Source organism: Danio rerio, chromosome 4, assembly GCF_049306965.1.
Source record: "Danio rerio strain Tuebingen ecotype United States chromosome 4, GRCz12tu, whole genome shotgun sequence".
NCBI lineage: Eukaryota > Metazoa > Chordata > Actinopteri > Cypriniformes > Danionidae > Danio > Danio rerio.
This window is the reverse complement of record NC_133179.1, coordinates 33,739,255-33,753,979: the sequence shown is the minus strand read 5'-3', so window position 1 is coordinate 33,753,979 and position 14,725 is coordinate 33,739,255. Positions and strand designations below refer to the sequence as shown.

The 14,725-nt window shown below is 39.5% G+C and overlaps 1 protein-coding gene across 4 annotated transcripts; it reads right to left on the bottom strand.

Annotated features, from left to right (window-relative positions):
* Nucleotides 1–1,648: 1,648 nt before the first annotated feature.
* LOC137491268 (uncharacterized) lies at nucleotides 1,649–14,216 on the bottom strand. 4 transcript variants are annotated; one of them, XM_073947977.1, is made up of 4 exons: nucleotides 13,936–14,216; nucleotides 13,439–13,619; nucleotides 2,973–3,518; nucleotides 1,649–2,889 (listed from the first exon to the last, which is right to left on the bottom strand). In XM_073947977.1, exons 2-4 carry the CDS (start codon nucleotides 13,521–13,523, stop codon nucleotides 2,855–2,857), a joined length of 666 nt encoding a protein of 221 aa, XP_073804078.1. In that variant the 5' UTR covers nucleotides 13,524–13,619; nucleotides 13,936–14,216; the 3' UTR covers nucleotides 1,649–2,854. The 4 variants fall into 4 exon arrangements, with proteins under 4 accessions (XP_073804078.1, XP_073804079.1, XP_073804077.1 ...); XM_073947978.1 differs by having other exon boundaries at nucleotides 13,439–13,591; nucleotides 14,166–14,216; XM_073947976.1 differs by having other exon boundaries at nucleotides 1,649–3,518; nucleotides 13,439–13,591; nucleotides 14,166–14,216.
* Nucleotides 14,217–14,725: the final 509 nt, after the last annotated feature.

Sequence of the window (14,725 nt, the reverse complement as noted above, 5' to 3'; positions counted from 1 at the left end):
ATATAAATAAAGATTGCTAAGGCCTGGAAGGGACAGTGAGACGACCCCTGCGGGGGTCGTAGCTCGGGGTAACACTTCTGCGGAAGTCAGAGCTTTAGGGGGGGCGGGGTCCGGCAGGAGTCGGGAAATGGGAGGGGGCTGTGAAGACTCCAGCGGAAACGGCCAGGGTGGCGGGGTGACGGGGGGCTTGGATGAAACTCCAATTACCTATGTGGCTGGGGGAGGAAACTGAGTGTTACTCAGGCTAGAAGGAAGAAAAAGAAGAAGGTGGCTGGGTCACACCCTCGCCCTTGAGTGGATGTGGGATTATGGCTGACAAGAGCCATCTGGGCTTCTTTGGGGGGCCAGTGGCTAGGACGCATGTCTTGAAGGCATCAGGTGACCACCTTTCTAGGATCTGGATTTGTTGCTGCCCTTTGTACTTCTGTGATGGCTGCTCATATTCTGAAACATAGTATACAGGAATAAGAGAAGTAATTCAACACCTTTAATACTTTTGCCACACATTTAAAGACCTTATCACCATTTTTAATCAAAAAGCTGGCGAGATTTATCTTACGGAATATTTACTAAATATTAAAATGTAACAAATGAAAGTTTTTGTGCGTACGCAGCGTTGATACATGAGGCCCCAGATCTGTACGGTTTCTCTCCAGTGTGTGTTTTCAGATGTGTTAAGTGATTAAACCTCTTGTCACATTGTGAACACTTATACGGTCTCTCCAGTGTGAATCGCCTGGTGCAGTTTAAATTTTGGAGCTGTAATAAAAGTCTTCACACACTCAAGCACACATACTCTTTCACACCAGTGTGGATCTTCATGTGGTCATTAAGTTTTGCTGATTCGTTGAAACTCTTCTGCTGATTCGTTGAAACTCTTCCCACACTGAGTGCATGTCAATTGTTTCTCTCCAGTGTGGGTCTTCATACATTTATTAAGGTCTGAGGAGTTGCTGAAACTTTCCACACCGAAGCTGCGGTCACATTAGAGCATTGAGCATGAAAAATTCTGTTGTACGGCACTGCAAAAAGGGGCGGGATTAAATAAGATTTTTAGACATTAAAAAGGAGAGCGGTTGGTCCATATTTTACATTTCTGTCCAGAGAAGTCATGTTTTGATATTCGATTGGTCTCACACTGTCAAGTGATGTGATTTCGCAGGTCAGAGTTCACCAAGCTTGAACTTTAAAATGCAGTGAACTGCAAAACTTGATGCACGAACTTGCATTTCCGGTCTGGCGCATTCGCGTGCGTATGAATGGAAATCTATGGGGAGAAAAGTTCAGTGTGACCGTGGCTTAAGTGCAAGTGAATGGTTTCTCTACAGTACGGCTCATCATGTGGTAGGGGATCAACCTACATTTTAAGATCGACCAGGGTTTATTAGCTCATTTCAATGTACCGGATCTTAAAGATTTGTATCATTGATTTAACTCAATTGTGTCAGACTGAATCAGATTAAAAGATTCACACTTTATCTACCATTTGTCTTGCAAATTGAAGTCATTGTATCTTACCAATCTTGTTAATATTATTTACATGGCCAACGGTAATAACATAACACAGTATTGGGTTAACTTTTAGCAAGGTAACAAGATCTACAGCTCAAGGCAATGACTTAGAAGCACATAAACAAGAACACAATTCTTACAAAATGAGAACAAAGATTTATTGAGCTACACTACGATACATGAAACTAACTACGTAATAAGCAAACAACAAACAAACTCGCACACACAGAGGCAGTTCAGAGGATGTAAAGAGTTAACAACCATCCCAAATTCATTCTAAAACTTGTAACACCACCTTGTAACACAAAGCATGTAACGTTTGTTCGTTACAAACTTCTAACAAGATCTTAGAATCACACCTGAGAAACCACAAAAGCAGAGATATGGCTTATCTTTAACTGCTTACGATCAATCTGCTCCAGATCAGCAAGAGACAACGTTTGTTTGTTACTTGCACCTTTGCTGAAGATGAATCTCCCTCACCAGTTGGCCTTGGGGAAACACAGTGCTCCTGATTGGCTGGTGGCTTCTGTGACATCCTTGGAATTCCCTCGCTCGTGGGTGGGTAGTTCTGGGTTACTGAGGTGACGGACTGCTGAAAGTCGGTTTGCGGAAGTTCGTGCGGTTTCAAAGCAAAGTTTCTTTGTTGCAGGGTGTTTTTAAGTGACCTGGTCTGATCCATCCCTATGGCACTGCCTGCCAATGAGCAGTTGCCATGAAGGGTGGGGCCACACCGTGTGCCGACGTAGAAAGGGTCAATTATTAACACACTGCATGTAAATTTTACATGGTAAAACTCTTGCAAGATTAAAATTATCTTACATCAAATGTTACAAGATGAATACTGTTTGTACTACTAGTTTTTCATTTACACCAACAGATTGCAAATGTCACTAGCTTTCATTAAAGACCAGATATCATACATTTCAGACACCACAGATCAATTTAATCTGCTTTAAGGGTTAAAACATTCTAATATTTTAAGAGATTGTCTTTCATTTGTATGCATTAATGTTTCTAGAGATCTCTTTGTCTCTATGAAATTGTGCATCTGACAGGATGTGCCCAAAGCACATGACCATGTAGAGGAGTCATTTAAAAGTCTCGTGAGGCGGTTCCTGCTGAAAATCCTGTAAAGCCCCTTTGTTTAGTTTAAATCATTTACTAATTTTGCTGAAGGGTACCTGGAACATCTGCGGCCAAAGTATTGGTGCTTTGTTATCGTGATGGTTTAAGCCCTTAAGCCAGTTTAATGACAGAGACAATTTGCAGATGCCCAGGATTTCAGATTCAGCTTGTGTTGACCACTGCAATATGCCCATGAGTTCGTTCAACGTGTTTATTAAGGGATGATGATTTGCTGAAACTCTTTCCACACTGAGTGCATGTGTATGGTTTCTCTCCAGTGTGGACCCTCATGTGTTGATTACGGTGTGATGAGCAGTTAAAACTTTTCCCACAAATGGTGCATGTGAATGGTTTCTCTCCAGTGTGGATCCTCATGTGTAGATTAAGGTGTGATGATTGGCTGAAACTCTTCCCACACTGAGTGCATGTGAATGGTTTCTCCCCAGTGTGGATCCTCATGTGTAGATTAAGGTGTGATGAGTGGCTGAAACTCTTCGCACACTGAGTGCATGTGAATGGTTTCTTTCCAGTGTGGATCATCATGTGATAACTAAGGTGAGATGATTGGTTGAAACTCTTCCCACACTGAGCGCATGTGAATGGCTTCTCTCCAGTGTGGATCCTCATGTGGTGATTAAGGTGAGATGATATGTTGAAACTCTTCCCACATTGAGTGCATGTGAATGGTTTCTCTCCAGTGTGGATCATCATGTGAATCTTAAGTTTGCTTTTGCTTGCCAATCTCTTTCCACACTGAGTGCAGGTGAAACGATTCTTGTCTCTCCTTTTTAAAACACCATCAGTCTGTAAATGAGTTTTTTCCTCAATTTTGACATGATGTTCCTCCTCTTTATTCTCCTCATTCTCTTCAATTAGGTCTGAAATAAATAAAACATTAGTTTTCATTAAGTCTTAAAAACTCTCATCAAAAGCTGAAAAGTGAAACGACACTGGAAACATTGGCTTCACACACTGTAATTTTGATGCACATTAAATGTAAAATAAATCAGATCATATTTTGTTTGGTCCATTAACGTGTTGTTACGGCCAGCTCGCTCCCGACCGTACCATAAAAAGGATCAGACACACAAAAAGATATATAATGAAAAAAACATTTATTAAAGGGAATAATAAAGTATAACAAACTGTCTAGGGATTTGAAATAAATAAGAAAGCAGGTGAAATTCTCTCAAATAATACAAAACAAAACATAAGACGGCAACACAAAAGAGTTGGAGCAAAATGACCTCTCTGTGGAATAACGGTCCACCAGAGGAAGTGCCGTTCTTCACAAAAAATTCAAATATATACTTTCTCCACCCATAAATTAACTAATTAACGGTGACGTCACATGGCGAGGCCACCGAAAGGTAGGAAAGAGAAGACAGGGTCGTAACACCTCCCTCCTCAAAAAGATTCTGCAAAGAATCAAAAAGAAAAAAAAATTAGCAAACAATAACAGAAATACATCCTTTCATAAAACAGCTCACTCTTCCTCCTCTTCCAACACCTCTGGGCCCTAGAAGTGCAAAAGAACAACAAGAGTGAAACATGCAATATGAATAGCTATACTCTAGAGAGTGTATCCGCGATCACATTATCTTTCCCGCGCACATGCTTAATTTCAAGATGGAAAGGCTGTAAAATTAGACTCCATCGCATGATTCGTTGGTTTCGGTTTTTCATCCGATTTAAAAAAACCAAGGGGTTATGATCAGTATAAACAACAATCGGTGCGGCGATCGACCCTAAATAAACCTCAAAATGTTGTACAGCCAGAACAAGAGCAAGGGCTTCCTTTTCAATGGTGGAATAAACCTGTTGATGACGATTAAACTTTTTTGAAAAGTAGCTTACAGGGTGTTCTACTTGATTTAAATCCTCTTGCAAAAGAACCGCGCCTGCACCACAACCACTAGCATCAACTGCGAGACGGAAGGACTTCTCAAAGTTGGGAGCTGTCAAAACTGGGGAACTAGCTAACAAGGCCTTACAATGTTCAAAGGCTTGTTGACATGTCTCCGACCACTGGTACTCAATTTTTGGACTCAATAAATCAGTCAAAGGTGAAACGATACTAGCAAAGTTTTTACAAAAACTCCGGTAGTAACCAATCATCCCAAGAAATCGTCGTAATTCACGCCGATTACTGGGAGTTGGAAAATTACAAATGGCTTCAACTTTTGCTCCAATTGGTTTAACGTACCCGTTTCCCACTATTTTACCCAAATAGGTGACTGTGGCTTTTCCAAATTCGGACTTCGCAAGATTGATTGTTAAATTAGCCTCTGCCAAACATGAAAATAGGTCTTTGATTTGATCAAGATGTTCAGACCAGGTAGAACTATACAAAACGACATCGTCAAGATAAGCCTCGCATCCAGACATTCCATGCAATACACGATTAACCAATCGTTGGAATGTTGCGGGGGCATTACGGACCCCAAAAGGCATCACAGTGTATTGAAGGAAAGAGTCTGGGGTAACGAAAGCAGATAATTCTCTTGCCCGAGCAGTTAAAGGTACTTGCCAATAGCCCTTAAGTAGATCAAACTTACTTACATATTTGGCAGAGCCAACATGATCTACACAGTCATCTATTCGAGGCAAGGGAAAACAGTCTGGTTTGGTAAAAGAATTTAATCTTCTATAATCGGTGCAAAACCGATATGAACCATCAGGTTTGTTCACCAATACACAAGGGGAACTCCAGGAACTAAAACTTGGTTCAGCCAAATTATGAGCAAGTAGGTAGTTCACCTCTCTTTTTAAAAGCTCTCGTTTTATTGGATTGACCCTATAAGCATTTTGTTTGATAGGACAAGAATTTCCTACATCAATGTCATGTTCAATGACAGTAGTGCGACCAGGGACATCCAAAAAAAGTGAAGGAAATGACATCACTAATTCAATGATGTCATTTCTCTCATCTTCCGTCAAATAAGACAGATGGCCAGACAAATCAGAAAGAATCTGAGAGTTGTTAAGGCGTCCATCTATTTTCCCTTGGGACAGAAGACTCCCATCCTCATTTTTCTCAGATAAGTCCTCACCCATACTGCAAGACAGAGAAGGGAACACAGAGAGATGTTCTAAACCAGAATGATCACATAGGGGCGCCACACTGACAGAGGCAGAACAAAAAGGAGCAACAAAAGGTTTCAACAAATTAATGTGACAAACCTGAACTTTCTTCCGACGTTCAGGAGTATTCAACAAATAATTATTGTCCGAAAGACGTTTAGCTACGCTGTAAGGTCCAGTGAATTTCGCTTGGAATGGATTAGTAGGAAGAGACAACAACGCTAAAACCTGATCACCTGTCTGAAAACTCCGAAATTTGGCCTTCTTGTCAAAGTGTTGCTGCATTTTCTTTTGTGACTTACCCAATTTCTTTTTAGCAACAGCTTGCATCTCATAAAGTCTACGACGAAAACCACTTACATAATCTATAAGGTTGTCTGGAGGTTTGGATGAATGCCACACATCAGCCAAAACAGTAGTGGGCCCTCGTATTTCATGTCCAAAAACTAATTCATTTGGGCTAAAGCCAATACTTTCTTGAGTTACCTCACGTATAGCTAATAGCAACCATGGCAGGCCTTCTTCCCAATCACCATCGAGCTCCACACAATATAACCTTAAAAGAGACTTCAGGGTTTGGTGAAATCTTTCAAGCGCTCCCTGGCTCTGTGGATGATATGCACTAGAAATATTGTGTTTAACTCGAAGTTGACGGAGGGCTTTTGCGAACTGTTTGGACATGAAGTTAGAACCTTGGTCTGATTGAATCACTTTGGGGATACCAAATATAGACATAAAATTAGTAAGGGCCTTCAGAATGGACTTCGTAGTTATAGATCTCAGTGGGTAAGCCGCAGGATAACGAGTAGTCAGGCACATAATGGTAAGGAGATAGTGATGACCAGCCCTGGAACGAGGTAAAGGACCAACACAATCAATAATCAAATGGTCAAAAGGGTTAGATGTCACAGGAATAGGCTGTAATGGAGCGGTTGGCACTTTTTGGTTTGGCTTACCAGTAAGTTGACATGTGTGACAGGAACGTATAAATCTGGCCACATCTCGTTTTACTCCAGGCCAGTAAAACTGTCGCATAATACGATCATAGGTTTTCCGAACGCCTGTATGACCAGCGAGTCCTTGATGGGCTAACTGCATCACAGATTCCCTAAAAGCAAGAGGGACTACAATCTGGGTTCTAGACTTTAAATTATCATCAAACATGGCTACTCTCCGACAAAGTAGACCATCTTCAAAGAAATAAGAAGAAAGATCACCCATATTAGACCCTGCTTGGGAGACTACGGTTTTCAATGTGTCATCAAGCTGCTGTGCATGAATTAGTTCCTCTCTGGGAACCTGCAACAGAGAAGTTAAAGGATACTTATCAACATCAGAAGAAGCAGTATGTAAGACCTCAGTGGCATCAGAGTCTAGACTTTGGGGTGAATTTGTAAGTTCCTCCAGATCAGGGGATAGTGAAGAGCAGATATTTTTGTCTTTTTCAGGACTCTCTGGCAGATCACATGTAAATTCACCCGAATCAACAGTGGAAAAGAAAGTGTTACCAAGTGAAACATCTGTAGCTTGGTTTTCAGGCAGTTGTTTTGCCATCGATCGGGTGACTGCACAGGCTGGAAACAAATTAGAGAAGATGTTACTCTTTTCAACATCAGATTTACTAGGTGCAGATATTACTATGGGCAAAGCAGTCACCTTACTCTCTCCCCAAACATTTCCCCCAGCTAAATCATTTCCTAAAATAAATGTAATTCCAGGAACTGGAAGTGCAGATCGAACACCAACTACAACATCACCAGAGATTATGGTTGAGGAAAGATGAATTCGGTGTAATGGCACGTCAACAAATCCCATTTCAAAACCTCTTACCAATACACAAGTTCCAGTAGCAGTTTCAGAACTTAAAGGCAACACTCCTTCCAAAAGAAATGACTGTGCTGATCCCGTGTCTCGGAGGATACGCACAGGGACCATTTCCTCAGAACCTAATAAAGACACAGCTCCTTCAGTGATAAAGGGTGTATAATCAACAAAATCATTTACCTTTTGGTCAAACAATGCACCACAGGAATGAGATAAATGACCAGCACTTTCTATGAAAGTGTCATCTACAGTCGATGGGGCGACAAGAGAAACAGGTTTTGAAAATTTCTCTTTCTTTTTCAGAACAGGGCATTCAGAAATTTTATGGCCAGACTTTTTGCAATAGAAACAGATGAGGTCTCTTGAAACAGTGGGTTTTCCAATATTACCAACAACAGGTGCCCTTATATTTTGTCCAACCACAGCAGGCTTTTGTTTAACTTGACAAGACCTAAACTTATTCATGTCACTTCGAAAACTGGCTGAACTAAATGTGCCCTGATGAGTTAAAACAAATTCATCAGCCATAATGGCAGCATCTGCAAGTTTACTCACTTTGTGTTCATTTAAATAAGTAGCTACAGCAGAAGGAACACAGTGTTTAAACTCCTCTAGAAGTAACAATTCTCTTAACTGCTCTTTAGTTTCAACTTTCATTGAAGTGCACCATCGCTCAAATAGACTCTCTTTTTCCCTTGCAAATTCAACAAATGTACAATTTTCAGTTTTGATTAAATTTCTAAATTTTTGACGATATGCCTCAGGCACCAGTTCATATGCATGCAATACAGCAGTTTTCACAGTTTCATACTCACCACTTTGTTCCAGGGTGAGAGCAGAATAAATATCTTGAGCTTTTCCTGTGAAAACACACTGCAACAACAAAGTCCAAAACTGTTTTGGCCATTTCAGCGATAAAGCAACACGCTAAAAATGATCAAAATATTTTTCTACCTCTTTTTCAGAAAATGGCGGAACTAATCTCATGTTACGATGAACATCAAACACTAATGCAGACGACTGTTCTGGCACCGGATGCACGTCAGCTCGCGGTGTTTCCGCTCGTTTTGCTGCTAATTCCAACTCCAACTTCTTTAACTGAAACGCTCTCTCTTCCCGTTCTCTCTCTAACTCAAGTTCCAATTTTCGTACAGACAACTGTTGTTCTAGTTTCCTAGCTTCAAATTCCCATTCTGTTTCTCTCTCTTTCATAGCGCGACCCTCGCGATCAGCACGGAGCTTTTCTGCATCTAAATACAGCTGTTTCTCTTGTATTGACATCTCTGGGAATTTTAACTCACTTTCCACATCAATATCACAGGAAGAAAACACTGAAGATTCACAAAGAACAGCAGTTCTTACCTCTAAAACTCCCCTTTCAACCAGAGATCGTTTCAAAGTTGTTATAAGGGTGTCCTTTTTTTTCTTATCATGTGTAGTGAGATCGATGCTAAAACGCTCGGCAATTTGTATTAATTCTTCCTTTGTACAACGCTCAATTAAAGCTTCCGAGGGACAAGCAAAAAAATCATCGAGTACTGAAGACATTTTTGTATTAGCATTCACGGATACAACACAAATAAACAAACAAACACTCCCGTACTCACCCGGAAACTGCCCTCTGTACAAAAACTACAATTCCCATAAGCCACTGCTTCGGAATGAACTACAACTGAACGTTACGCATCTACCCATTCACAAAAAACTTCAAAGACTTACCACAAGTCGGACGGTAGGTACGCGAGGAAGAGAGAAGCGCACGAATCACAAACGCCGTCAGTAACAAAATATATTCACCTTTATACTCAGAGAAACTCCAGCTCCTATCTAAGAAGAAAACTAACTAATTCCTATCTAGTCTTCAGAGGTGTACCGGGCTCGGGGCGGCATTAAACGCTGAGCTCAGTGACAATCGGTCTTTAGACCAAAAGTCCGAAAGCGTACCCCCGACAGAGATTAAAATCTCCACCTAGGATAACCTCCAAAAATAAGAAAGGCAAAATAATAAACAAAACAACAAACAGTGCACCGATGGAAGGATTGTATTCACAACCCAGCTGGATACACTCTTTCTAACCGGAGTTTCTAGTATATAAAGGTGAAGAGCCAATCCAAAAAAAAACTACTCACCCGCATAAAGGAATGCCGGACGAGCCACCCAATTTATGTTACGGCCAGCTCGCTCCCGACCGTACCATAAAAAGGATCAGACACACAAAAAGATATATAATGAAAAAAACATTTATTAAAGGGAATAATAAAGTATAACAAACTGTCTAGGGATTTGAAATAAATAAGAAAGCAGGTGAAATTCTCTCAACTAATACAAAACAAAACATAAGACGGCAACACAAAAGAGTTGGAGCAAAATTACCTCTCTGTGGAATAACGGTCCACCAGAGGAAGTGCCGTTCTTCACAAAAAATTCAAATATATACTTTCTCCACCCATAAATTAACTAATTAACGGTGACGTCACATGGCGAGGCCACCGAAAGGTAGGAAAGAGAAGACAGGGTCGTAACAGTGTACACATTTAAGCAGATACAATTCAAGTCATCTTTATTTATCTATTGCTTTTACAATGTAAATTGTGTCAAAGCCGCTTAACATAGAAGTTATAGTAAATTTAAACAGTGTCATTCCAGTTTTCAGAGTTTTTCATAAAAGTCATTTTGGTCATATTGATAAAACAAAGATTTCTACGATTTGTAAAGCAGACAGGGAACACTTGTTCATTGTGTGCCTGACTGGTAAATGTATCAGGAAAAAAAGTTCTGGGGTAAGAGCTGAATATTTGCCTCACAGATATGAGACATACCTGTACAGCATCTGCATAAAGGCTGGAATGTGCACCTTTCCCCTTGTGTGCTGTTGGGTAATTTTCATCCATTCTGGGGTGATTTTGAGGCTTAATTTGGCCCAAACGTTCTCAGTGTTTCAGCAAATGGACTGATATTTGGGGACATCTTATTTTGACATATTCTGGAAAAATGCTCCATTGGCCTCGATTATAAAAATTTTTATAGTGCAAATAAAATACAATAAATAATAATAACAACAACAACATGGAAATCACTCAAATAAGCATATAAAAGAGAGTAATAAATTCATCAAGACACAATGAAGTCCCCATCAATGGGAAAATGCTTTAAAAATTTTTTTAAAAACCTCAATACACTCTGGGCAAATTTACTCCCTTTTCATTATATTCATGGCTGTTTTTTCTCCATTGACCTCTATTATAAGAACATTTTTTATTGCAAAGCCATGACAGCACATATTCATGAATTTATGATTGTTGGTGTTCTTTGTGACGGCAAAAAGGAAATGGGTGAGAGAATAAAGGAGGAGGAGGAGAGTTAAAGAAGGCAGCATTATGTGGTGTGTAGAAGAAAGAGAGGTTGACTGAACTGTTGCAGTGTGGGGAAACGAGTAGAGAAGTCGGGTCGAGATGAACAGTGTAAACTTAACGACTGGCTGTGAGAAACAAAAAGCGGAAGTATGTATTGAAGCAACAGAGCAAATACCGCTGTCTTGTTACTGAAGTGCACGTGACGTCGTTGAATGTGTGCGTCACTAAAGCAGTGGCGTAGCGGACGGGCCCGCAGGGCACGCACCGCGGGGGGGCCCCGCGTGATTAGGGGGCCCCGCGTCGTTGCGATTTTCAATAATTGATAATTCGGCAACCGCAATAATCAAACTCTTGGGAACAACTGTGGTCGGAACCAAAGTTCACAGGTCTGTGTTCTCTGAACACCTCTCAAGCGGTGGACTACTTCATTCTGATTGCTTGCCGCCAATGTTGCCAACTTAGCGACTTTGTCATTAGATTTAGCGATTTTTCAGACCCCCCTAGCGACAAATCTATCGACTTTTTTGTGTGTTATTGGAGATTTTTTTTGTAGACTGTCATTTGTCCATACTGTACCGTCCCTACTCTTCTCAACGAGCTGCGTGTGATGCCGCCGGCCCCTCCCCCGCCTCACAGCACTGACAGGCGGCCTAGTCAGTCCTTGTACAGCAGGCTCTCCCACCTGCAGCCCGAGAGCAGATCACCCCTCTGCGTACCGACGACAAATGGTTTAGCACAGGCAGTGTGAAGGTATTTCCCTTGTACAGTCAATCCGATCTACTTCTCCTTTATTTTAACAATTTAATTGGACCGTTTATTCTTTTCTTGTTCACAATCACAGATATTTTAGTGACAGTTTCTAAACTTGTCTGAGTTTATTACATATGAGAGATTACTGCACATTCACTACACATCTATAATGACATACTGTATTCAAACAGCAATACATTTAGTTAAATAAACATGCTTTTATAAAGTGTAGTGCAATTATAAATACCCCTTTATTAACCATAGGCTGTTAAACAAACAGAAACAGTAGAACGTGATGACGTCAGTGATATGCAAATTGACGTATGACGCATCCATCCCCCCCCCAAACTTCATCAGGGGGCCCCGTCAGCGATCCCTGCAGGGGGGCCTCCGCATTTTGCGCTACGCCACTGCACAAAAGACTTCAGTGCAGTGTGTCCTGAACAAAATCAACTCACCGATTTATCTTTCTCGCTGGCATGGAGTCAGCTGCCAACTCACCGGCTGGGTTCAACAACACCCTCAACCTTCACATCCACATTCGCCATTCCCCACTCATGTCCCTTGACCCCTCCACTCCGTGGGTAAGAAGCAAAAGTTTTTGTTTTCTTTGCCCAAATGCTCATTTTGTTTCTCTTGTTTTGTTTTCTCCCCGTACTATTGTTATCATTATTATTTTCCCCGTTTTCAGATGTGACGAATCTGCTGGCCTGAAATCATTTGCATTTTTTTTCTTTCATTTGAGTTATAAGTGCTGAGGGTTCTGCGTTTCATTGTTATATTGTTTGTTTTGTTGTAGATACTGTTTGTGTGTGAAAAGTATTTTTTATTATTATTATTGACTAATACAAACTTTATTTAGACAATTACAGCAATTATCTGAGTTTTTTCTGGTTCTCATTGTTTGGTATTTTATTTATTTATTTTTTTTTTATTATTTGTAACTGGTGGTGAGAGCTAGCCGTGGTATATTTTGTTTGAAATGTATTTTGACAGATATTCTGTCTGGCGCCCAAGATTAACTGCTTAAAAACAAGTGACAAACATATTTGTTTAATATTTGTTTATTGTATTTTTTGGGGGGGATCACCATTCCCACATCACCATTACATTTCCCTGTTGGGAAGAGATTTGTGATTTTTAAAATTGATTATCAGTTTCAGTGCAAAAAAGTTTCTGCCTTATATATGGAGTATAGTGTGTGTGTGTGTGTGTGTGTGTGTGTGTGTGTGTGTGTGTATGTGAGAGAGAGAGAAAGAGAGAGAAGCTGGATTTATTGACCTTATTCTAAAATGCGGAAGTGCGTCTGTTTTCGCGATTGTTTTAGAACTTCCCATTCAGTCGCCTAAGGGAGAAATGACTAGGAATAATAAACGGCAGAAAATGGTCAAACTACTTGCTGTACAAGCAAATGTTTGCATGACTATACAGACCAAGTAGAATAATATATTAAGGAAATATCAGTTTTCAACATCAAACAGTGAAAATAGCAGTATTTAATGTCTAAAAATGAATGGAAGTGAAAGACCGGAAGTCTCATGCCAAAAAGATTCAAATGGCTGCGCGAAAATGGGAGACTAATAATACATAAAAGAATGACAAAAGAAATGAGAACAAGTAACAAATGAAACTCATTCCTGTCTTTCAATGAGTGCTTATGTGCATTTAAAAGAACTAGGCAGCACACTCAGGGCTGCAAGATGGATTTAATTTAGTATTCTTATTATTAAAATATATCTGAATGAGGATCAAATGACTGAGTTGGTTTTTGAGAATTAAAACTAACCTGTTTGTTCCTGCAGATCTTCCTGTTTGACTGTGAATGTTTCTTCGATCTTCACATCTTCACTCTCCTCTTTAATAAACGCCATCTTTATAACAGTGTGTAGATCAGTCGCTTCAGCAGGAGTTTTTCTCTGTGTTTGGACACTTTATCCTGCTTAAAATGAACAAAACAATAAAATGTCCTGTTTAAAATAAATAAAACAATGAAAAGAAACAAAATAACTTCTCTTCAACACTTGCTTCAACAGTTTCTTTATATGAGAGTCATTAACAAAAAGAAATCAGAGCAAGAAACAATAGCCACAAATGACCTGATTAAAACTAGTACTCCATTTCTTATAGTGATGTATACTTAGAATGGAATGACATGCTATTTAATAAATTAAACCTTCATAAAAACACTTATTACACACTGTTACATCCCTGTAACTTCTGTCAAACTTTATTTGAGTATGTTCTTAATTGTTGTTTGTTTTATTTACTTAATTGTCTGCTTACAGCAACGTGTAGCACTTTTTTTTGCCCAAGACAAATTTCCTCTCGGGGACAAAAAGTTTATCCTATCTTTATTCAAACAATAGACCTCATTACTGTGAGTTAAATAGTACTACGTTGCATAAAGGGTTAAAATAATATTGTCAACAGCAGGTACATAATTTAGCACTGAATGAAAAAAACTGAAACTTTAATCAATCGGTTTATATAAGTGTAAACGCTTTAAAACAAACCTTTCTCCAGTTGAATCACAGCGCGGGAGCGGCGCAGGCTTATGACGTCACAACCCACGCCAAAATAAAAGTCTTTTTAACCTTTTTTGCCACGTAAGTTACTCTTAGTCATGACTTATTATATATAGTTTTTCTCTGCGTTTGGACACTTTATCCTGTTAAAAATTAACAAAGCAATAAAAATGTCCTGTTTAAAATAAATAAAACTATGAACAGAAACTAAATAACTCCTCTTCAACAGTTTCTTTATATGAGAGTAATTAACAAAAATAAATCCGGTAAGTCCGAGCAAGAAACAACAGCCACAACTGAGCTGATTAAAATTAGTACTGCATTTTTTTATATATAGTAATGTATACTTAGAATAAAGTGAAATAATTTTATTTAAAAAAATTAAACCTGCATTAAGACTCTTAATACACTCACGTTGTTCCATAGTCCTCTTTACTTTGAGTAAAATAGTATTACGTTGTATAAAGGGTTAAAATAATATTTTCAACAGCGGGTACATCATTTAGTATTGGATGAAAAACCTGAAACTTTAATCAATCGCTTTATAT

Coding starts and splice junctions, on each gene's coding strand:
- LOC137491268 (XM_073947976.1), bottom strand. CDS start 13,523: ATGGCGTTTATTAAAGAGGAGAGTGAAGATGTGAAGATCGAAGAAACA. Junction 3,519..13,438: donor AGATCTGCAGGAACAAACAG/GTTAGTTTTAAT, acceptor TATTTATTTCAG/ACCTAATTGAAGAGAATGAG.